Below are 24623 nucleotides of genomic sequence, written 5' to 3' on the forward strand. Positions count from 1 at the left end.
TCCCATTTAATTAGAGGATTACACACTTGAGGTATTCTCAACACTGAGAGTTTATGAACTGCAATGCATTAATTAGTCTCTGCCAAGGAACCAATCATGTCTACTGGAAAATAAATATGACTTATTTGACTAGTCTAATGGATTCCCTCTATTCATAGACAGCATTCTCAGCCAAAAATGATTGATTTCAATAATAAACAAACTTGTTTAGTTTGTATATTTACATAAATCTGTAACACCTTTGATAAACCTTTTAATAGATATTAAAGTGTAATATCAGTACTCTATTTGAAGGGGACAATTTCACATAAGAACATCAGCAATTCAAGGAATCATGCATATATTTGAATTAATATTATTTGCAGTAGGCCCATGAGCTGTTTAAACCACTACAAATATCATCATCTGTTGCTTTGGTAGAAGGTAAATATTTTTCTTATATGTCTATTTCTGCTCCACGCAGTGTATTAGGAGCTAAATAACCATGAGAGCCACACCAATCAAACTGTCCACATCATCGCAGCCGTTAATTAAGAGCAAAAGAAGACAAAGATTAACCAAATGTCTGTGGTCTCACAAAGACTGGCCCAAGTAATTTAGATTTTTTCCATAAATCATTTTGACTTTTGTAAATCATTACAGTTTATTTCATATCTTCTTTTTCAATATTTTGATTGGTATTCACTATGCAAATTATCCCCAAAGCAATTTCAGTCAAAAGCAACTGGACTTGGGTTATTTATGTAGGAAGACCCTTCCCCTCTCATCCAAGAGGCTTCATTAGTTCATGTACACATCTGACCAGGCTGGGACTGGTCCCACTATCTGGTGTGGAGATCCAGGTATTTAACCTTTCACAAGGCCGATGATGTCACTGGAACCCTTTGTGCTCCAAGTTCCACCAACCATCATTGGAGTGACAGTTCTGGTGGGAAGTAGGTTTCGACTTTGTTAGTGCTCTATTGAGTGTTAACGACAGTCGTTGGAGTCACAGGAGGCCGTTAGTGAACAGTTGTTCTGTGAGGTTAGATTGTTGAATCTACCGGGAAGGGATGAAAGGGCTCCATTGTAAATTGGAGATAAGTGGTGTCTCAGGGCGCACTCACACTGTCCTTTCGCACCCCGCCCCGGGCTTTAGGGTACTCTTCCCCCCTCCCTCTCCCCCCACGCCCCAGGCCCGTTTGTACTCACACTGCCTGGGCCTCGCGCAAATGCTTCTCGCTCTCCATACGTCATCAAGCCGTAACACGTTTACATACTACTACCGCCGTAGGGCTCGTGCTCGTGCTCGTACACTTGCACACGCTCGTGCTCGTACATGTGCAAATGCCTCTGCTAAAGCCCACCTCTTTCAACGTGGATGGCCCGCGTGGACGGCCCGCTGTCCGCAGTTATGCGCGGAACGGGTGCACTCACACTGCTTAAAGGTACTAGGCTTTAGCTGAAAAAACGGTTTTGGCCCAGGACAGAAGGACAGTGTGAGTGCGCCCTTACATCTCAAAGAGAAAGCCCACTCATTTGATGACACCAATGAAAAAAGAAGCCATCTGTACAAAAGTAGAGGAAGCATCTCTAAACAGAGGGGGAGGTCTGAGACGCCACTAATCTCCAATTTACACTGTAGCCCTTTCATCCCTTCCCAGGAGATTCAACAATCTAACCTCAAAGAACAACTGTTCACAAATGGCCTCCTGTGACTCCAACGACTGTCGTTTAGACTCAATAGAGCATTAACGAAGCCGAAACCTACTTCCCACCAACTGTCACTAACGACGGTCGTTGGCACTAGGAGCACAAAGGGTTCCAGTGACATCATCTGCCTTGTGAAAGGTTAAATACCTGGATCTCCACACCAGTTAGTTGGACTAGTCCCAGCCTGGTCAGATGTGTACATGAACTAATGAAGCGTCTTGGATGAGAGGTGAAACCTCTTCCTAGACAAATAACCAAGTCCAGTTGCCTTTGACTGAAATTGCTTTGGCGATAACGATGACCTGGACAAATGAGAACATTCACAGGCTCACTATGCAAATTAATAATAATGTAAATAATGCCCTTAAGATGATGCTTCTACCACAGTGATGAAATGGTAGAATTCTGAAACCTTTCATTTGGCTGCGATATCGCAAAATTGGTCATTTTACGTCTCAATCAATGAGATAATCAAATAGTTACACCCTCTGTCTGGAACGCTCCTGTTTTATCGCCTGTTTCTTTAAGCCCCCCCTCCTGAAAAAGCCTATTGTGCTCTAATTGGTCGACGTTTTCCAGGTTTGCATCTGAGCTCTCAGCTCTCAGCTCTCACCATCATTATTCTGAGTTCTTTTTCCATTTATTGCTAATGCTTGAAGCTTTGCAGTCAGTCATAGTTAATAGCATCTGGGTTAGCTGAAATAACTACTTATAAATACAGTTTTCACCTTAATGTCTACTGTGAACATTTGTTCCCAAGGCTGTGCTTCACGTTCATTTTATTGAAACATCAGCTTTACAGTATGTGGTCTATTACATAATCAAGGATTTTTGCTGTAAGAGCCTAACAGACAATCTACATTCACTTAGTAAATTGTATTTCTATAGCACTATACAGTATTAAACTGTTTTTTTTTTTAAAAAGTATTACAATTGAAATCGCCATTTAAAACCGTACAGCTGAAGAGCTGGAGACTCGAGTGAACCAATCAAACAGGTAGCAGAACCGAACAGCAATAATCCATCAGAAGGTTTGCGCCTACATGCAGGCAGTGTTTGTACAGGAAGCTTTGTCGTTACACTGGTGAGATTCCATAGAAATGGGCCCTGAAAGAAGTCTGATTTTATAATGAGGTTGCATGAAATAACAATAATGATAATAAAAACTTGATTAGGGGCTCTATTAACCCGCGGAAGCCCTGAAAAGAAGTGCTCTATTGACACACACTGGCGTACACAAACACACGTGCACACAGTACACACGCCGTAAATATGCTGTAAACACGCAATCACTCAAACACATACAAGCGCACAGGCCCATACCCGTACTCTGGGGAGGTGGGGGAAAATGAGATCAGATTCAGAGAGAGATCACTGATTGAGGGCAGTGAATCGATGGTTGGCTGGAGGCTCTGTGAAACCCGTGAGTGATGGTGCTGCATTTAATCGCCTTTTGTGTTTGTCTCAATTATGCTACATAATGGCTTCTAACACCTGGGCTAACACCATGCTCAGGAAATGCTGTGTGCACTAGAAAAAAAATCTAAAGTAAAGACAGGGGTGTTAATAGTTGGGTGATAGCATGCTGGCTACATGCTGGTGATAGTGACAGACTGTCAGTCTCGATGTAAGGATCTAGTCATGCTCAGTTGGCCGTATCAGGCAGATGCGCATGCTTAATCTGGGGTCAGCATATAGTTTATTGATTTGTTCACTTTTTCTATCTATGTCTGTGTGTTTCTCTGTGTGTGATAGATGTGGGAGGACCTGCAGACCCCATCGCCCCCTCTATCATCATCCCACCCAAGAACACCAGTGTAACCATGGGGAGAAACGAGGCTATCATGGAATGTGTTGCTAATGCAAGGTAAATTCTATCACTCATAGATACTAAGGAAAAGAAAAAAACACAGCACAGACAGACACACTCATACATTGTCAAAAAAACCCTCCACCTTCTCTAAACTTTGCATCTGATCGTTTGTGATTCAAATGAATCTTGAAATCTGTTGTTTGAACGTGATAGAAAAGTATTTTGCATTTCTCTCATTTTGTACCACCATTCTTCCCTTCGTTTCAATCTGATCTCCCTATCTCGCACAATCTTAGTCCTGCATTCTGACTATTATCTCCAATTCAAAGGACTTAATCAGAATGACAGAGGCACCCCATTGCTCCCTCAGTGCTTCGTAACCTTGAAACAGAATATAAATCTGTATTAAAAACACAAAGCTACGCTCTTTCTCCATTTTTCCCCTTTTCATCTTTTTTCTCTTCCAGACCCCTCGTCAAAATGACTATTACTTGGAGGAAAGACGGGGTGGTGATCAATACAGGGATCCGAGACTTCGGCCGTAGATTGGTCATCAGTTTGCCTGCAGTCAGTGATACCGGGTACTACGAGTGTGAGGCGTCACTCCGCAGTAGCAGCGTCCCTTCAATCACTGCCGGGGCCTTTCTGCATGTTCTAGGTAAATAACCTGCAGCTTCTATTTTAACCTTTCAAAGAGAAGCTGAGCCTAAAATACCCAAATATTAAATCAGCATGCTAACCCCCATGTTGAGAGAAAACTTTTGCCATTTTTTCAGTAGTTGAGGGTTGCAAACCCAAGTTCACCAGAGAAGGTCGAGATAAAAAGCACCTAGATGATTTGTGAGTAATTCTTACAGGGTTTAATGTGACATGGTTTTCTGCTTGTTCTTCATTGAATCAGAATACCCTCTGTTTGTGAAAGAGCCGCCGACTCACATCAGTGCAGAGATGGAGAAGGTGGTGGATATCCCCTGTCAGGCACGAGGTCGGTGGTGTTTGTTTTTCTTTGTGCTACTGCATGTGCGAAAAAAGCAAGAAAGTATGAAAAAAAACCCAGCAGAATAAAAAGGACAAAAATGTCACAGTGACAAGGAAAATAAATAATCCTCTCTTCTCTCTGCAGGCACGCCGCAGCCAGACATAGTGTGGTATAAAGATGCAGTGCCCATCAGCCCGGTAAAGATCCCCAGGTACAGGGTGTTGGTAGGAGGCAGTCTACAGATCAACGGTCTCCTGCCAGATGACACAGGGATGTTTCAGTGCTTTGCCCACAATCTCGCAGGAGAGATCCAGACAAACACCTACCTAGCTGTTACTAGTATGTCCCCTTGAAAATATTTCAAAGCTATCTGCACGTCTGCTTCTTAATTCTGCTCATCTCTTTTCCCTCCCTTCTTTATTCTCAAATCCGCTCTTCTGTTCTCATCTCTAATCCTCTTTTCTCTATTTGCCTCCCACACCCATCTTTCTATATATCTCTTCACATTGGCAGATTTGTCACCTTGGATGCTAGGGCAATTATTGGCTATTTTTGAATCGGAGAGTACGCAGGAGAAGCAGAGAGACGGAGGCACGTTGTCAGATTCTCAGGAGCTGTCCCTGAGAATGAGACCTGACAGCCACCCTTTTTGTCAAGTCTATTAAGCTCTCAGCTGGCATCTGCTTTATTAGTGAGAAAGCTGTTTATGTCTCTCATTATCACGTCTGTCTCACCTGATTTTGGTTGTGTGTGTGTGTGTGTGTGTGTGTGTGTGTGTGTGTGTGTGTGTGTGTGTGTGTGTGTGTGTGTGTGTGTGTGTGTGTGTGTGTGTGTGTGTGTGTGTGTGTGTGTGTGTGTGTGTGTGTGTGTGTGTGTGTGTGTGTGTGTGTGTGTGTGTGTGTGTGTGTGTGTGTGTGTGTGTGTGTGTGTGTGTGTGTGTGTGTGTGTGTCGCTGCCCCCTCCCCTCTCAGGTATCGCTCCTAACATCACCGCTGGCCCCTCTGACAGCGCCGTGATTGACAGCATGTCAGTCATTCTGCATTGCGAGACCTCCGGAGCCCCACGGCCAGCCATCACCTGGCAGAAAGGTGCGTGGGTTAACAGCATGAGGTTCTTAGGCAGGGGGCTCATTATGCTGCATGTGGACTTGTCAAAGTAGACCAGAGCTTTGGAAAGCATTCAAAATATATATTTTCTCCAAAGAAGCTTTCTGTAGTTTTGCTGCGCTGCTTTCCCTCCTGTTTGTTTCCCCTGACATTTCTCCAATAGTGTAATCTCTCTTTCTCCCTGTTCCCTCTTTTTCTCCCCTGTCCTCCATCCCATCCCATCAATCATTTCCACCCATCCCTGCAGGCGAACGTGTCTTGGCCAGCGGATCGGTCCAGCTTCCCAGGTTTACCCTGCTTGAGTCGGGTAGCCTGCTAATCAGTCCCTCTCACCTTTCTGATGCTGGTACCTACACCTGCATGGCCAGTAACTCCAGGGGCATTGACGAAGCTTCAGCCGACCTAGTGGTCTGGGGTAAGCATAAAAGAAACCAGATACAAATCATTCGTATTGCTTACACCGCTTGCAAACCTGTGTGCTCATTTTCTACCTTGTACATCATATTGTATGTGGAAAATGCTGCAAACTGTGAGTCCAAGCTAAAGCTCTGGATAATATATATATATATATATATATATATATATGACTTATTTACGTGTATTTACGTAGGTATCTTGAGGTCATTGTCAATGTATTCTGAATATATAGTTTGACTAATGCATGTACTCATTTTCTGTGCATAAATTCACATTATCAGTCCTTGAAAGCCTTGCGAAAATACTCGCCTAGTTTCAGAAAGACAGTGAGTGAAAGATGAGTCCAGTAAGCTGTGTCAAATCCGCTGTTCAAACACAGCCTCGAAGTAACAATCTCTGTATGTGTTCGCAGCACGTACCCGCATCACTAAACCACCACAGGATCAGAGTGTCATCAAAGGGACCAAGGCTGTTATGACCTGTGGTGTGACCCATGACCCCAGTGTCACCGTGAGGTAATGACATCGACTTGCACTATTGGCGGAAATGTTGTCTTTTTCTTAACCACATTATAAATGTCAGATATAATATATATATATATATATATATATATATATATATATATATATATATATATTTATTTTTTTTACCCTTTTTTATGCATCCACTCTGAGTCATTATGTTTTTGAGTTGTCCATCTGGCCGTCCCATACTTGTGAATGCAGGACTGAAAGATGAGCTGAATAGATTTTGGAGGTCAAAGGGAAAGGTCACTGTGATCTCACGTCTGTCCGTCCCATTATTGTGAACGTGATATCACAGGAACCACTGAAATTATTATTTTTTTTTTTCAAATTTGGCTCAAACATCCACTTGGACCCAAGGATAAACTGATTAGATATGATATATTATCTTGCTTTTAGCTGTAACTCAATTATCCTCATGCTAATTATGTCAACATTTTAAACAAATGTCTAATAAGATAAAAGTGGTGAAGATTAAGTGATGTCCACAAGGTCAAAGGTCAACTTCATTCATCATAATGTTCCGCAAAAACACTTTTCATGCCATTATTCAACATCAGAACTCAGTAACAGAAGGGGAGATTTTGATAATATTTCACATTCGGTACCCACCTTAAAATTGTGGTGATTGTATAGATATTCTGTTCTGCCAGGATGAAGATTTGTGTGAAGCATCCACATTTTATAATTTGTCGCTTCTTTGCAGCAAAATCCATATTTTAAGCATTTTCGGCTGTCAGGGTTACAATTTTTTTTCCTTCCTTTTGTTTACTAAGTCTCTAGGTGAAGATACTATGTTTTTAATGTAAATTATTCACTAACTTTCATTTTGCCTGGAACTACACTTAATACCTTTTTATTGAATTCCTTCAAAGTCTTCACTGCATATATTATATGAGTCTGGACGGACATGAATGTAAACTGCAACTTCATTGGTTGGCGGGGACATGTAACCGCGAGGCAATAATTTTAATTTGTAGCCTTTTCTTGATGCAACCAATGTCTAGACCACAAGTATGGGTATCAATCCAAGTCTAGAAAACAAGCTTTGATATTAATGTTTGCTTAATTAGTTTATGAAATCTGTGAGAGATCTTGTAGTGTTTATCCACCCTTACATTCCCTCCTGTGGGAAGATTTTGAGACCCTTAGAGTCTGATGGTGGAATTATTCCATCACTTCTCCTCACTCTTCAGACAGTCTTGATCATGATAGAGTGTGTGCACATGCATCTGTTTCACAGAGAGTGAAATGATGTCTGTGGAGCCCAGTGATTAGAGTGCTTGTCACCTGTGGGCCCACGGCATTGATCAGATTGCGGGGTAAACAGATGAATATGTAAACGGAGTAATAACTTCAGACAGCGCCTTTAATTAAACGCAACACAGAGGAGATTAGCTGGAAAGCCTGAACAGTCGCAATTAATCACAGTAGCTGGGTGGGGGGGTGGTGGTGTAGGGGTATATGTGTGAGTATATGACAACGAGAGAAATGCATGGAGGAGAGGTTCTATCTTTACTGTACGTGTGACAAGGAGAGATGGTTTTAAGATTCAAATCACTTTCCCATCAGCCTCGAAAAAGGCTTTTCACCGGTGTCAGCGCCTTCTGTGTTTTGCTGTATGAACTGATGCAAAGCAAACGAATTTACTGTCACAGCACTCAGAAATACCGAGTGAGTTTACGTGTGTGTGTGTGTGTGTGTGTGTGTGTGTGGCGTGTGCTACTCTTACACATGTCTGTCTTTACATACCTCCAGGTATGTGTGGGAAAAGAGCGGCTCTGTGATTGATGTGAACACGTCCCCCCGCCTGCGGCTGGATCCCGATGGGACCCTGCACATCTCCCAAACCTGGTCGGGTGACATCGGAACATATACCTGCAGGGTGACCTCAGTTGGTGGCAATGACTCCCGCAATGCCCACCTCAGAGTCAGGTCTGCATATTTGCCTCCCCTGTCTTATCTTGCTGTCTGTATTTTTTTTTCTCTTATTTATGTCTGACCGGGACATGATGGATGGATGTTTTCCCCACTGTTGTAGTTTATCGCTGCTCTCCTCTCTAATCTATCAAATCCTCTAATATTTACAATGTAAGGCTCTCGGTTTGGCTGTTTGATGCTGTTATTTGCTGCCTCTCTTGTCTGATTCTATTTCTCTTTATCACTTTGTCCCTCTCTCATACACACACACACACATACAGGCAACTGCCCCATGCTCCAGAAAACCCAATAGCAGTTCTGAGTACCATGGAGAAAAGGGCCATCAACCTCACATGGGCCCAGGCCTTCGATGGCAACAGCCCCCTGATCCGCTACATCCTGGAGGTCTCAGAAAACAGTGAGTGGTTCAGTTTTATTCCCCATCACTTAGGTACCAGTATCATCATTAACACAGCATGCTTCTCGAAAAAGACTGATGCATTCATTGTTTCTTCTTAGTAATTTTAAGAGCAATATTGTTACTTTATACTCCCTGGAAGCACTTTTTTGCTTCCCCTCTTATTATATTACGTTTCCATTGTATCCCTAATATTGTCAGTTCCTTAGGGCGTGATCACACTGTCCTCCCGGACCACGACCCGGACTTTACGGTACTTGTCCCCCCTCCCTCTCCCCCCCGCGCCCCAGCCCCGTTTGTACTCACACTACCTGGGCCTTGGCCAATGCTTCTTGCTGTCCATACGCCATCAAGCCGTAACACGTCACACGCATTGATCGTGTGTGTGGCTTTGTTTACAAATCTTTCTATAGACCTCGGAGTTTTTGTGCGTCTTGTCGACTGTTTTTGAATATTTTCATCCGACCAAATCTGCAGTAAACACTCCACCTCCGCACCACACCAACGTGAACCTTTCACCACCATTGTTGTTGTTGTTAAATGTCCGCGCATGGTCCGTCCTTCTATTTACATGTCCGAACAGGCGGACATAACGCTACTGCCGTAGGGCTCGTGCTCGTGCTCGTGCTCGTGCTCGTACACGTGCGCACGCTCGTGCTCGTACATGTGCAAACGGCTCCGCTAAAGCCCACCTCTTTCAAGCGGGCCGTGGACGGTCCGCTGGCCGCAGTTGAGCGCGGAGCGGGTGCACTCACATGGCTTAAAGGTACTAGGCTTTAGCTGAAAAAACGGTTTTGGCCGCGGCCAAAAGGACAGTGTGATCACGCCCTCACCCTCTGTGATCAGTTTAACTCAATTACCTCTACTGCACGCCTTGTTGTGAATGATCAGGGGAGCCCAATTGTGTTGATGCCCAATGCTCTTGTTTCCTCTCTAAATAAAAATCAAAGAGGTGGGAATGTTCTCACCCATAGAGAGTAAATCGTTCAGCCATTTCTCACCGAAGCTCAGGCTTACTGAGAAGATGACAACTCATTAACAGGGAAATGAATTTGAGGATGCTGATGGGATCTGTTTGAAAAATTGAATTTCAATCTGATATTTAGGGGCAAATGTATACAAAATGAATGACTTGTTGTTTTGTTTTTTATCAGTAGCTGCAATATTATTACTGAAAATGAAAAAATGGTGTGCAATAATGGTCAGGAATAACATTGAATTTCAATTTTGCACAATAGATTTTTCTCAAGAATGTTCTCACAAGGTCATCTGCCGTTCACTCGCTATTGCTCACAGCTCTGTCTACATGTGCATCTTCTCCACCTCAGATGCCCCTTGGACGGTGCTGCTGGCCAACATTGAACCGGAATCTACCGGGGTCACTGTTGGTGGCCTCATCCCGGCACGCTCGTACCAGTTCCGCCTGTGTGCCGTTAACGATGTGGGCAGAGGCCAGTTCAGCAAAGAGACTGACCGGTACGTACTGCACTTAGCTCCTCTGCATCTACTGAATATTAAATATGTTGTTGGTAGTCTGTATAACTTAATGTGTACACAGCGTTGCACTTTCACAGTTCTGGAACAATCTGTTCTCCTTTGTTTTGGCAGTTCAATAGAACTTGTAGAATTCCTGTAAGTCCACTTTTTGGACTTCACTCCTGTGGGAGTGACTGAGAGACCAGCCAGAATTGAGACAGGAATTTTCAAGATAAAACTGAATGAGCTGAAATTGTGCCTGAGAAAACTTGATGGCTACGCTGACCCAGCTTCATCTCTCTCCCTCCTATTAACTGTCTTTGCCGTACTGCATAGTAAAAAAAAAAACACAGAGAGGCTTGAAAGAGGCAGAGCTTCACACAGACTCAAATCTCAAGTGAATTATCTTGACTAGCAAGACGAAACAGTCATCATCATACAGGCACACCTCACACACATTTGTAGCTCATCATGATTCACCTATTCGCGGCACTGTCTGACCTTGTCCGCATCAACACAACCCATTTGCTGCTTTTATACCTGCAGCCAGTAACTCACTTTTAAAAGCCATCACTACCTATCACACACCTTTAGCACCACACACTCATTCAGAGACTTCCTGTGTGAATGTGCCCAGACAAGAGCGCACCACAGGAGGGTGACTGAGCATCAATGAGAGTGCAGGGCTTTTCTGAGGCATCTCTCGGGCACACCTCTTTGATCCTAAACACTCTGCTTCATCTCCTCCAGAGCAGTGCTCCAGTGCACTGGGAAGAAATCAAGATGTCATCTTAAATTGGCTTTAGGGAAAAGTCTGCCTGGATCTCTCTTTCTTGTTCTGTTATATCTTTGTCTCACTCACATAGTCTCTCTATTGTGCTGCTCCGTTTTCACCAAGGCCTCTTTGATCCTTGTCATGCCATAGCATGATGTCCCTCTGCAGACAGTATTATAGAGAATGTGTTTTGGTCAAATACACAGCCACAACTTTACTATACGGTGTTCTAAAAAAAAAAGAGAAAAAAAGGACTTTATTATGATTTGATGTCTATGATGAAATGGGATAGAAATATGCAGAAACTCCAGATAATAAATGCAGGGTTTCACACTTTGTCTCTTCTTTCACCTCTCTTTTCCTTTCTTCTTGCTGCTGCAGACTAACTCTCCCCGAAGAGCCGCCCAGCGCCCCCCCTCAGACAGTCATCGCAAGTGGCCGTACCAATCAGTCCATCATGATCCAATGGCAGCCACCCCCGGAAAGTCATCAAAATGGGCCACTCCAGGGCTACATCATCAGGTAAGAATACCATGACAGCCTACATTATTTCTTCAGGGATAGGTGCCTGTCTGGGCCATTGCCATTCAGATGTGGTAATAACTGTTATGTCGGCTCCTTTTCTTCCTCTCCATTTCACTTCGTTTCTGCTCACCACCGCAATAGAATAATTGCTGCCAATTAAATACCTTCTCCTCTATTCATCTTTTGTCACTTATCTTTTTGTAACCATTTTAATACGGTTCTGCATGGCTTCTCCCCTATTTTCACTCTCCCTCCCTCTTGTTTTTCGGGGATTCTGCATTCTAATATATTTATATTTATGTCTGTCTTGCTCTCTGTCTGGCTGTCTGTCTCTCTTTCTCTCCCTCTTCCTGATTACTCCCTCTGCTGCCAGGTACTGTCTATCTGGGCTTCCTGTGGATTGCCAGATGAAAAACATCACCAACCCAGACCAGACCAGTCTGCTCCTGGAGGACCTAATCATCTGGACCAACTATGAGATTGAGGTGGCAGCCTATAATGGAGCTGGCCGGGGCACGTACAGCCATAAAGTCACTGAATGGACCCTGCAAGGAGGTAAGGGCAACACACAGGCTTTATATATGAATAACTCCAGCAGCTTAGTTTCTATAAGTACTAGACACTTTATTTAAGCTGCTTGTTATCTCATATGAACTCTGGACAATGCTCTGAGAATCAGGTCAGTGCCTTGTTCAAAGTTGCCCTTTCACACATATAGCAGATAACAGGAGACTGTCTGTGTCAGACGCGTTCTCACTTAATGGAAATAATTAGGCAAGTGGTGGCGCCTGGGTGGAGTGTGCAGGATGCGGGACATGAAGCAGATTACACCACAGCCTTGCTGCTCCTTAAAGTTGGCCCTTACCAACTGAAGTTCCCTGAATGTCGTTGTCTCTCCATTTAGACATTTTCGTTTGTGTTTGTGTAAATAACCCTTTTTCTTCACTCTCAAGTGTTTTTTTGCTTCCGATTTAACACATATTCACATGCAGCATATAGAAAGGTCATCAACATGCATCAACTTGCTTTCTGTGATTCCGTACACATGCTCAATCAGAGATTACACTTTGTACCAGGGAGCTGGCCGAATAAAGTCCGTTTGATGTCCAATCCAAATGATTCTGACATTTGCGTTCTCACAAACAGCCCCTCTGGATAATATCTAGATAATTTCAGGTTTGCAGTGCATGTGTAAAAGGGGCTTTAATTGCAAATTCCATTCATTACCTGAAGCATCATCATGTTAGTCTCTTGGCTAATCTTTTAGCCTGCAGCATAAAACTTGATTGATGGTTAATCCAATCATCTGTTTTCAATGATTGAATTGAAAGCAGTGCAGTCATGTTTTCTCCACAGCATTAGCATTTAAAAAACATATTTTGCTAACCTTGAAATCATGAAATTTACACATGTTGTTAAGAAGACTACAGCAGTTGTTGTTGTTCTTCAAATCCTGTCTCAGTAGTCAGCACTTAGTACAGACTGCAGCAGCAAGGAATGTACCATGTACGTGTCATGCTTACTTGTTTTTGCCTGTTGTTATATGCAGTTCATTTCTGTAGTACAGTAGAACAAATTGTGTGAGGACAAGAGTCGATAGTTTCATCAGACCCTCCTTTTCAATTTCCAGCCAAGTTTTTACTTCAGCTTTTATGTTTGGATCACTTTCATCTGGTAGATTTCGATCGTATCACCTGCTTTGGTACGGTTTCAAAGAAAGAGAAATGTTCATTGACCACCGAGCCGTCAGCCAGCCTCTCTGAACACATATTTAATTGATTCTGTACATAGGCTACCAGGTGATGATGTGCGTTAGACCAGTGACATACCTTTCGCCGTGCCAACGCAAGCTGCCACGGTTGATTTATTCTCTCACTCTACCTGCTGAGTATAATTAGAACACATATTGTGAACTTTCCCCGGTATCATACAGCTACATATTTCTGTCATGCCTTGTGATTCCACCACCTTATGTTCCTTGCCTCCCCTGTCTTTTCAAAATCTTCAGAGAATGAAAGTCCCATTTGTCAGTGTAAACTTAAACCAGCCAAAGCTTATGTTACTTTTGGCACCAAATCTAAGACTTTTTTGTCTATAAAGATAGCCAAAGTAGGCTATAGCTAATACATCAGCATGTTCAAAGGTTAATCCATGTTTTCATTACAAGAAGATTGAATAATGCTCTCTTCACTAGCGTTCCTAAAAAGTCAATTCAAAGATCGCACTGAGTTCAAAATGCTGCTGGCAGACTCTAACGAACACTAGAAAGAGGATACCTCTCTTGGTTTAGATATGCTGGGATGGCTTCCAGTTTGATTTTAAATTCCTTTAACTTGTATATAAAGCTTTGAAAGGCTTAACACATTCGCATATCTCTGAATCCATGTCATGTTAAATCCACTGCATGGACAGAGATCCTCTACACCAGACTCACTAAATATTCTCAAGAGCACACATAAGAAAATTCTGATTTTCCATTTCTTATTCTGTTCCACTCCCTGCCCATAGAGAGTGTGAATCAGCAGATATTTTGACTTCATTAGGTTTTACAGGTGTCTATGAGGCTGTATGTGAGTCTGTTATACATTTTTCAAGTTTAAGTTTATGTGTCTCTATAGGTTTTTGTCATGAGCTAGTCTTAAATACAGCCAAAGACAAAAAATACACTTGAAAATACACTATTTACCTGTACCAAACACACCTCATTTAAACACAAACAAATGTATTGTTTCTGTCCGGGTTGTTATTATAATTGTGCTGCACACTTTTCTTTGGCTCTTTTAACTACTGTCTCTTTTGTTTGTTTTCTCTGGCCTTTTCCCACTGTTTACATTCCTATACATTCTGCTGTTGTTTTCTCTGGTTCATTTTTATTATGAGCACTGAGCAGGTATGCGTGTTTGTTTGTGGGTGTTTCGATTTATGTCTGTTTCTGTTCCTTTCTGCTATGATTAAAAAAATGCTTCAAATACTTCAGAAATGATGGATTCTACCTGGCACACTACACTGTATCGTTAAAACCTTGGAAATGACTGCATACTCTGAGTGATGCCTGATCAATCAACTAATTAATGAGCTGGGTTGAATCAGAGTCTGATGTTTCTGCTGCTAAAGAAATGTTATGCATTTGTAAAGAAACACAACATCATTATGTTTAATTAGAAAAACTTTGAAACCTGGAGGGTTTGTATTTAATTTCCATGTCCCCCTCTACAAAAATAAATATATAACAATTTCATCATCCAAGTCACTGTCAGGGAATAACGACAGTGAACAAGGCATTCATGTTGTATTGCTCAGCTTTTCTTAATTGGATGTTTCTGTCACTCACTCCGTTAAAGGCTCAAGAGCAGATCTTTATTTGCATTTAGCTACATTCAATGAGAATGGAGGATAGCCCAGGGACCTGAGGACCCATACTGGCCAATCAGCCTCATTAATATGTGACTTCCTGACTGTTTTCCGCCGTTACATCAGAATCGCATGATCTCTTCAAACACACTGCTGCAGGGTTCACCTGGAAGCCGCCTGAGGCAACCGCTCTCACACCCGGTTTGATTGGCGTGTTCTTACCTCCCCAAATGAGCCAAAATAAAACCAGCTTCAGCCCGATTCTCACGCTCTAGATGAGGCCGGTCTGACAGTGCCTCTTGTACATTTTAATTTTTTTCCCCTTCCTCCATCTCATTCTCTCCCCCATCCTCCCTCTTCCTCTATCTCACTCCCTCTCTGTTTCTATGTTTTTTCCTCCCTCCTCTGGATCAGTGCCCACTGTGCCACCAGGAAATGTACAAGCCGAGGCTGTAAACTCCACCACGGTGCGTTTTACCTGGAGTGCCCCGAGCCCTCAGTTTATCAATGGAATCAACCAGGGATATAAGGTGAGCAGCCCCTTTCTGTCAACTGGTGCACTCTAGTGGTCAGAGCTAGAGGAGCAATCTGTGGGCAAAATCTCAGTAGGCTGTCTGAAAGGCTAATTTCCTACCTGACTTTTTACTTTGTTGAATCTTTAAAAGAAAATCTTGATGTTACCAGTTGTGTGCCTAAAATGTGTTTGTTGAAACCCTGTCCCTTATCACATAATTTCCAGCTGTTGGCTTGGGAACTCACTCGTGCAAATGATGTCACCATGATGGCGGTGCGTCCCAACTTCCAGGACAGTGTTCATGTTGGTTACATTTCTGGCCTAAAAAAGTTCACAGAATACTACACGTCGGTGTTGTGCTTTACTACCCCTGGAGACGGCCCGCGCAGCCCGCCGCAGCGGTTACGCACCCACGAGGACAGTAAGTGTTCCCATTAAGGATATTATATACTATTTGCACTTAATTACATGTCAGGCTGTTGATCTGTCTGTTTACTGCATGTTTTATTATTTTTACAGCCCCTGGTGCTGTGGGACATCTTAGCTTCACTGACATCTTGGACACTTCACTAAAAGTCAGCTGGAAGGAGCCACAAGAGAAAAACGGTCTTCTCACAGGTAACCATTATAGATAACTATGTAATGTTTACACGTCTTCTCTGCTTCTCACAATTTATGAGTCACTGAGCTGTGTTTACTGTTAAAACTACCTCACACTATTTGGAATTCTTCCAGGCTATCGTATCTCCTGGGAGGAGTTCAACAGGACCAATACCCGAGTGACTCATTATTTGCCCAACCTTACTCAGGAGTACAAGGTCACAGGGCTCACTGCCCTCACCACTTACACTATCCAGGTAGCAGCAATGACCGCTAAGGGCCAGGGCCAGCTCTCCGCCTCCACTATTTCCTCTGGTGTACCACCAGGTGAGTGTTCAAATGAATAGGTGAACAGTTTGACTTTAGAATGTATAAGAAGATGCACTTTTATTTATCCCTCACAACCCACATAGGCCCAAGATACGCACATGCACACACCCAAACCCAGACCCATACCCATTCATTTATGGAGACGTTGATAAATAGTCAGTGCTTCAAGCAGCTGGGGGTCTGGTGCCTTGCTCAAGGTCACCTCAACAGTGCCCATAAGGCAAACTGGCACTGCTCCAGTCCACAGGACATACTTTAGTCCGAGCAGGACTTAAACCATCCACCCTTAGGTACCAAAGCCATGTTCCCACAGACTGAGCAACAGATTTCTACTCAACTCCACAGAGTTGCCTGGTCCTCCAACCAATTTAGCCATCTCCAACATCGGCCCACGATCTGTCACCCTGCAGTTCAAACCTGGTTATGATGGCAAGACATCCATTTCCCGTTGGCACGTTGAAGCCCAGGTATGCTCCGTATCTATTTTAACATAATGAGATATTTTTTTAACAAGTTCTTTGATGTCTTAATATCGGTGCACAAGTTTTAAGATAGCAGTTAATTAGGTTAATTTGTTCAGCTGCTGATATCAATCCCTCCTCTGTGCATTTTAGATTGGCATAATAGGAGAGAATGAAGAGTGGCTGATGGTTCATCAGCTGGCTAATGAACCGGATGCTAGATCACTGGAGGTCCTGGACCTGAACCCCTATACTTTCTACAGGTGAGCACAGGAACACACACACATTTAAACATGTGCTGTTTGTAGTTAAAGATCACATAATTCTTAAAAAATTCTAAAAAAAGTAGATTATGAAAATGTTTAATTTACTTTGTTGGAACTTTTTCCTTTCTATACATAAATAGATCATTTTATCTGCTACTCCAATACCTCACCTTCATTTTGAGCATTTTTAAAAGTTAATCTAATCCAATCTTAATGAATCCAATCTTATCCCTTTTCCATATCGCCAGCATATCATGATTAAACACCTACCTTTTAAATTATTTATCCACCATCGGCTGGTTTCGTTTGCCCCAGGTTCCGAATGCGTCAGGTAAACATTGTGGGCACCAGTCCTCCCAGTCAGCCCTCCAGGAAGATCGAGACCCTGCAGGCCCCTCCGGACATCTCCCCTGCCAATGTCACCCTGCGCACAGCCAGTGAGACCAGTCTGTGGCTCCGTTGGATGGTAAGTGTCACAACCCCTTTCACACACTTTGTGTGTAAGGAGTTTTATTAGATCATTATTAGATTTAGATACTACAAGATTATTATTAGAATTAGATACCACGGCCTGGGTTGTTCCTATTCAGACTAGCCTGAATTAGGTTTGCCTTTGCATGCACATAAGCTACTTGAAATTGCTTTTTTCCTCTCTTTTTTTTCCCCGGCATTGGTGGAAAACCATGTTGGAACTGAATTGGCAGAATGCCTTTGGGGTATTAATTGGATAGAACAATGATAAGATAAGCTATATCAAATCAGATTTAGGCAATTTCATTTTGCCCATCTAAATCCCACATACAAAAAACAATTTCACATATATTAAAACGTGACATTAAATGATTGAATGATTTTCTCTAAGAGTTGGCTTCAATTCAGCTGACTTACAAGCATTCCTCTTGTCCTAATAAAGTTAGTTTAAAAGTTGGCACACTTTATTGTGTGTCAGTGTACTGTTTTTTGTTTGTTTGTTTGTTTATTTATGAAAGGCTGCCTGTATCGTGCTGTGAATGTTCTTTCTTCTATAAATGTGTACTTGTACTGTTATGGTGGTGATGTGATAAATACAGGTGATGGCACGGAGAATGTTTTTGGAAAGCTGCATGTACTCTGATTATTGCTACTTCCTGTGTCATCATTTAGCCAATGCAACATCTGTTCATTATCATCACTATGCCAGTGCCTGAGCAGTGCCAGTGAGTGAGAGACGGAGGCGAGATACTCCTGAAGCTCCTGTGGGATTATAAAGAATGCATGTCACCTGGATTTAAAAAGCAGATGGGTGTCAGTTGTGTGATATGCCTCTTCAAATGAATGACAAAGCTCAATGACTGCAACCATTTTCAAAAGCTGTGTAGTAAAGGTTTGTGGTCCAGTGGAGGTCTTAATCAAGGCCACATTAATTTCAAGAACACTTGCACTTTCATAGAAATAAGCACAGCACATACTTACATTCACTTGTCATACTCATAATTAAATGTGTCAGTGTAGTATATACTGCATAGAAAACAGGATGGTCTAGTTTTAGATTCATACTGCTTGAATGACTTTTAGAGTGATCTGAAACCCTTAAAATGCACTTTTGCACAGCAATTAATTTTAATATTAATAAATTGCACAAATCTGTACCTATGTCTAACTATATTGCCTACTACATGTTATGGTTATATTATTGATTCAACAAATTTAGTGAAGGCGGTTTTATTTTAAGACAATGGAGTATTACCACATTTTATTAAAACCACTAAGTGCAGGGCTAGGCGCTGAGTGGGTTTTACTTCTCTTCCCATATTGCTTCTCATCATTCTTGACAACGCCTCTTAGCTGTTGTAAAATCACTGTGAAGTATGGCCTCTCATGGCTTATTGCTTCATTATGCACTCAGTTATGATGTCATTTATATTGATCCTGCTTGAACTGGAGGAATAAAAAAATAATATAAAGAAAATCCTCCTAGCCTCTTCCAGAGTGGGAGTACAATGGGAATCCAGATCTCGTTGGCTACCGGGTCCAATACTCTAAAGCGGGGTCCAAAGGCGGGGTTCTCTCCCATGTCATTATGGACCGGCTGGAGAGGGAGTTCACTATTGAGGACCTGGAAGAGTGGATGGAGTATGAGGTCAGAGTCCAGGCCATCAATGGTATCGGCTCTGGACCCTGGAGCCAGCCAGTCCATGGCAGGACCAGGGAGTCTGGTGAGGAAGGAAACATACGCATTCACATGCAAAACACATGCTCGCTGGTGGCCTTAGAAGTGTGCTAAGCTCTGTCCTTTACCCTTTTACTGTAGTTCCCTCCAGCGGCCCCACAAACGTGTCAGCCTTCGCCACCACCTCGAGCAGCATCTTGGTGCGGTGGGGGGAAGTCCCAGAGCCGGACCGTAATGGACTTATCTTGGGTTACAAGGTCAGAAGTGAACAGTCAACCCCCAGCTCAAACCATTCATCTTAGAAGGATCTCTCATTCAGAATAATATGTCATAGGATCGTCAATATTTAGCAGTTTGTGAATTGACTTTTAAAAAAAAGGTATAAAAAACATGTTCCTGTTACTTATTCTCTCATCACCTGAAAATCCATCTAACTGCATGACATTCCCTGCATATTTCAGGTTGTGTATAAGGAAAAGGATTCAGATACAGCTCCTAACTTCTGGGCAGTGGAAGGCAACACCACCCACACTGTCCAGCTGAGTGGTCTGGGCAAGTACGTTCTGTATGAGATCCAGGTCCTAGCGTTTACGCGTATAGGAGACGGAAGGAGCAGTTCGCCGTCCATTTTAGAGAGGACCCTGGATGATGGTAAGAAAATCATTTTTACCAGCTTATTTGATTGTGTTATCTTTGAAATTGCATTGATATCTAATCAAATACAATGTCACTCTACTGAGATAATTTCACTAATTTTCACAATTTATCAAGACTTTTCTTACTCTTTTTCAGTAAATAATTCAATTGTTTTGGCTTATTGTATAAAGAAACATGTTGTAGAAATAATTTTTTCATCTTGTTTAAAGATGGATGTATTTCCCTGGTCCATTTTTTGTCAGTGTATTTATGTCACATCTAATATTCTTACATACGGGAGCTGGAACCAGCCGTGCATGGTTATTTTTTTAATGCTGCTTTCTTGTGATAATGAGTTAATGATTAAGTTAAATCGTTATCGCAACAAAACAAAAAAACGCCGCTAACTTCACCTCGTCTGTCAACATCAACTGAATCTGGGATGTCTGAACTTTTGATCCCTGATAAACATTGAAAGTAATATGAGAAAACAGTATTTCATTTATCTTATTATCTCGAGATAGCAAAGCTCCATTTCTGGAGAAAACTAAATTAACTGGAGATAACGGCATTCAATTTTTATTTTATTTTTGCAATGACGCCCATTCTCAGCTTCCGTACTTACCTGTCATTTTGGGGTTCTTTTGTGTGGTAGTACCAGGCCCCCCAGTCGGCATCCTCTTCCCAGAAGTCAGAACCACCTCAGTCAGGCTCATCTGGCAACCTCCTGCACAGCCCAATGGTATTATCCTGGGTGAGTTTGCAATATACAGACTTCCACCTATGACTTTATCTATTTTCATAAGACAACATATTTAGATTTTGTGCTGGTCCAAAAAAATGAATAAGAAATGCCCCTTGCTGTGCAGCGAAATTGTTCTTTGCTCAACTTTTTCTTTTTGCGTGACTTTATATTGATATGCATTTGTCCTATTAGCCTATCAGATCACGTACAGAAGAAACTCTTCAAACAGCAATGCTGCCACTGTAGACGTACTGAGCCCCAGCGCACGACAGTACACAGCAACTGGGCTGAAACCAGAAATGGTTTATGTATACCGCCTCACCGCCCAGACAAGAAAGGGTTGGGGGGAGGCCGCTGAGGCTTTAGTGGTCACAACAGAAAAGAGAGGTAAGGGTAAAATGCCTCATTTATTTAAATAATTCACCTTTAAATTAAGTTTAAGTCTGACCGTGTGTGTGTGTGCGCGTTTGCGTTTGCGTGTGTGTGTGTGTGTGTGTGTAGACCGGCCCCAACCCACGAGCCGTCCCGTAGTGCCTCAAGAGGAAGTTCAGGCTCGCAGGGTGCTGTTGTCATGGGAACCAGGCAGCGACGGCCTGTCCCCAGTTCGTTACTACACGGTTCAGTACAGAGAGCTGCCGGACAGCAACTGGACTGTCCACTCTGCATCAGTCAGCCACGAGACAAACTCCTACATAGTGGACAGGTAATGGGAAATTCCGCTATTATTGCACTTCATCGTCACAAGTTTTTTTGTTCAGTCAGAAAATCGAATTAGTAGGGCAGATCAAGCTGTACATGATGTAGACATTGCAGTCTTTTTCTCTTTGTTTATAGGTTAAAGCCTTTCACTTCATACCAATTCCGTATAAAAGCCACCAATGACATTGGAGACAGTGAATACAGCCAGAAGAGTGAGGCCATCACTACACTACAGGATGGTAAGATCTTGCGATTGTAATGATTAGAAATGGACCATGAATATTACCTGGCAGCACACAGTCATTATTCATTGATGTTCTGTGCAGCTGTACATGAACACTTTTGTAGTTGTATGAACATGCCTTTAAATCAGTGTTTTGACTTTGGATTTTCACAGCGAATGCTTTATGTCAACAGTGCGTGTTTACTCTCCAGCTGTTCCCTAGCAGACTGTTTGAATTATATATCTCTCTGCTCAGCTGTGTTGGTTTGCTAACACCATAATTCCCTTTCGTGTCCTTTATCTTCTCCAGCCCCAGACAAAGCCCCAACAATTCTGTCGGTTACACCTCACACCACCACGTCTGTACTGGTCCGTTGGAAGGTAGGCTGCGGTTTATTTTAATTACTTGGCAATGTGTTATGAATGGAAGAATGAAGTATTGGGCATTCAAGGTCCCATGTTATAAAAAGTGAGATTCCCATGTCTCTTTTGATTATAAAGCAGGTCAGGATACTATATAAATACTGTGAACGTATCAAAACGCACAGTCCACAGAGAAATGCACACAGCCTGTATTCAGAAACTGTGCCTTTTAAAGGAATCATCAGAACTTGTCACAACTATATATTAGTTTGAAAATGCCGCTACAGTGGCGTTACAATCCTTCCCCGGCTGCAATAACAGTGCAGAGATGCCTGGAGCAGTCTGACCAATCAGGGCAGACTGGGCTTTTTTAAGGAGAGTGGCTTAAGGAGAGAGACAGTTGCTAAACGTGAGCGTTACAGATAGAGGGTGAATACATGTCTATTCAGACAAACAGTATGAAAATAATAATGTTTTTTGAACATCAAAGCATGTAAACATGTTCTAGTAGCATAACAGTAGCATAAAAAAGCTTGATATGTCCCCTTTCAAGTAAACATCTTCTCTTTGTAGCCTCCCTCTGAGGATCACATAAATGGAGTCCTGTTGGGGTTCAGGGTCAGGTATCGGGAGTTACACTATGACAGGATACGCAGCTTCACTGTCCGCACAGTTAACAGTCCCTCTGCCAACTGGGCTGATCTCACTGGTGAGTTTACTTTTGCACTGATTACCCATCTACTTCTGGTTATTATATGCAGAAATTGTAGCTATCTGTTATCCTAAATGTACTTACTTTTCCATTAAATTTTATTCGGATGGTATCAGTAAGGCCTGTGGTGTGTTTTGGTATGTAGACAGATACACCAGATAATATTGCCACTCTTTCCCAATCTTTTGATCTACCCTTGTTTCCCAACCCTGCCCATCCTCTATCCAAACTCCAGCTCCTTACAGCATCAGGAACTTGAGTGAATCTTCACTCACCCAATATGAACTTGATAGTAAGTGTCTCATCTGTCCCTCTTCCATCACTCTCCATCTGGTTGCATGTCATCTGTTGCATGAAAATATGCCATTTGTATAATAATGTACAGTAACTGTGGTTTGCAACATCCTCCACTCAACCGTATCCGCTTGCCGGCCGTCTCAGATTCTTACGAATGTGTATCTCTCTGAGCTGCCCTGACATGAGTGTTCTTTACTTCTTTTTAATCGCTGACAAATCTTCCCTGTGTCCCCACAACAACCCGATCTTTTCATCACTTTACTATACAATTCTACCCCTCTGTCGTTTTGTTCAATTTGTGATGTTGTCTTGCCACGGGCATCACTAGTTCTCTCTCTGGAGTAACTTCTTTTTTTGCTCTTTTATCTTAACTGTTTTATTATAATGCTGCCTTGCTCTCTCCTTGTAGATTTGAGTAAACACAAACGCTACGAGATTCGTCTCAGTGTGTATAATGCTGTGGGGGAGGGTCCCAGCAGTGCACCACAGGAAGTGTTTGTTGGAGAGGCGGGTATGTTCCTTTTCTCATTGTGCAGCATGTGTGCTACTTACTAAATCCTTATTTCTGAAATGTTAAAGGTGTGAAACTTTAAAAAGATATCATTAGCTACACTCTGCTCCATTCTAGTACCAACATCCCCTCCCCAAAATGTGGTGGTCCAGTCCTCAACAGCCACACAACTAGATGTCACATGGGACCCTCCTCCTCTGGATGCTCAGAATGGGGACATACAGGGTTACAAGGTATCAATAATACCTGTCTTTTTTTTCAGTGTTACTGCAAATGAGCCAAGATTACATCATGCTTTTCTTATTTATATATCTTCATTGATAAATTGTAAAATCTTTTATTCTGTTTATAGATCTATTTCTGGGAGTTTCAGCTCCAGAATGAGACGGAGCGCCTGCGTACTCTGTTCCTGCCGGAGCTTGGGGTGAAGCTTAAAAACCTGACAGGCTACACCACCTACATGATCAGTGTGGCAGCCTTCAATGCTGCAGGGGATGGGCCCCGCTCCCTGCCCACCAGAGGGCGCACACAGCAAGCAGGTGGGTTGGGGTAAATCCGGATGTGGTTGAGGAGATTACAGTGATCGTTCAAGACCAGCGGCATCCTTTTCGCAGCAAAAATCTGCTGCCAAAACCATGTTTTTCACAGTTCTGTATTTCTTCATACCCCTCTGTCTTTCCTCCATCTGTCTCCCCCTGCCGTCTGCACAATGATACTCCTTCTAAGTATTTAATGGGGTGCTCAAGTGCTTGAGTGGAGTCTCAAGGTCTGCCTCTCTACAGTAACAAAACATGCTTACAAAGGAATAGAGGATCAATACTTTCATTTTGAAGTCACTGTGTTACACAAACTTGAACTGAAGTACTGCAGCTTTAAGACAAATCATATAAGACCTACTCTTTCTATTCACCAAGAAATAGAACATTTTCAGTCAAGACTTTAGTGTGGTCCTGTGAGATATAGCATTGGAGATTAGAGTCTTCTTGGCCCCTTCATCCAGTACAAGCCACGAGGGTGGACGCCTAATGACAGCAGAGGAGCAATGAATACAGAGTGCGGGGGACACGTGTAGATTAGTTTTTTGGACGCAGAAGCACAAAGACGTCTGTGTTTACCAGCTA

At 42.6% G+C, this 24623-nt stretch overlaps 1 protein-coding gene across 1 annotated transcript in view; it reads left to right on the top strand.

Moving 5' to 3' along the window:
* The window catches only part of sdk2a (sidekick cell adhesion molecule 2a), a gene marked incomplete at its 5' end in the record, with an annotated part of 91970 nt that overhangs the window by 57597 nt on the left and 9750 nt on the right, over positions 1 to 24623 (top strand). The window contains 32 exons of the mRNA XM_083931009.1: positions 3448 to 3559; positions 3973 to 4163; positions 4407 to 4490; positions 4629 to 4823; positions 5456 to 5572; positions 5838 to 6005; positions 6420 to 6522; positions 8290 to 8466; positions 8733 to 8869; positions 10198 to 10345; positions 11502 to 11642; positions 12019 to 12200; positions 15411 to 15526; positions 15736 to 15931; positions 16030 to 16128; positions 16246 to 16437; positions 16786 to 16907; positions 17055 to 17164; positions 17483 to 17633; positions 19125 to 19362; positions 19458 to 19573; positions 19778 to 19967; positions 20608 to 20706; positions 20890 to 21084; positions 21199 to 21400; positions 21532 to 21635; positions 21930 to 22000; positions 22556 to 22691; positions 22930 to 22986; positions 23401 to 23502; positions 23620 to 23735; positions 23855 to 24041. Of these exons, the coding sequence (XP_083787135.1) occupies positions 3448 to 3559; positions 3973 to 4163; positions 4407 to 4490; positions 4629 to 4823; positions 5456 to 5572; positions 5838 to 6005; positions 6420 to 6522; positions 8290 to 8466; positions 8733 to 8869; positions 10198 to 10345; positions 11502 to 11642; positions 12019 to 12200; positions 15411 to 15526; positions 15736 to 15931; positions 16030 to 16128; positions 16246 to 16437; positions 16786 to 16907; positions 17055 to 17164; positions 17483 to 17633; positions 19125 to 19362; positions 19458 to 19573; positions 19778 to 19967; positions 20608 to 20706; positions 20890 to 21084; positions 21199 to 21400; positions 21532 to 21635; positions 21930 to 22000; positions 22556 to 22691; positions 22930 to 22986; positions 23401 to 23502; positions 23620 to 23735; positions 23855 to 24041 (4554 nt within the window). The remainder of the gene's footprint in view (positions 1 to 3447; positions 3560 to 3972; positions 4164 to 4406; positions 4491 to 4628; positions 4824 to 5455; positions 5573 to 5837; positions 6006 to 6419; positions 6523 to 8289; positions 8467 to 8732; positions 8870 to 10197; positions 10346 to 11501; positions 11643 to 12018; positions 12201 to 15410; positions 15527 to 15735; positions 15932 to 16029; positions 16129 to 16245; positions 16438 to 16785; positions 16908 to 17054; positions 17165 to 17482; positions 17634 to 19124; positions 19363 to 19457; positions 19574 to 19777; positions 19968 to 20607; positions 20707 to 20889; positions 21085 to 21198; positions 21401 to 21531; positions 21636 to 21929; positions 22001 to 22555; positions 22692 to 22929; positions 22987 to 23400; positions 23503 to 23619; positions 23736 to 23854; positions 24042 to 24623) is intronic.

Source organism: Echiichthys vipera, assembly GCF_963691815.1.
Source record: "Echiichthys vipera genome assembly, chromosome: 17".
NCBI classification, from domain to species: Eukaryota; Metazoa; Chordata; class Actinopteri; order Perciformes; family Trachinidae; genus Echiichthys; species Echiichthys vipera.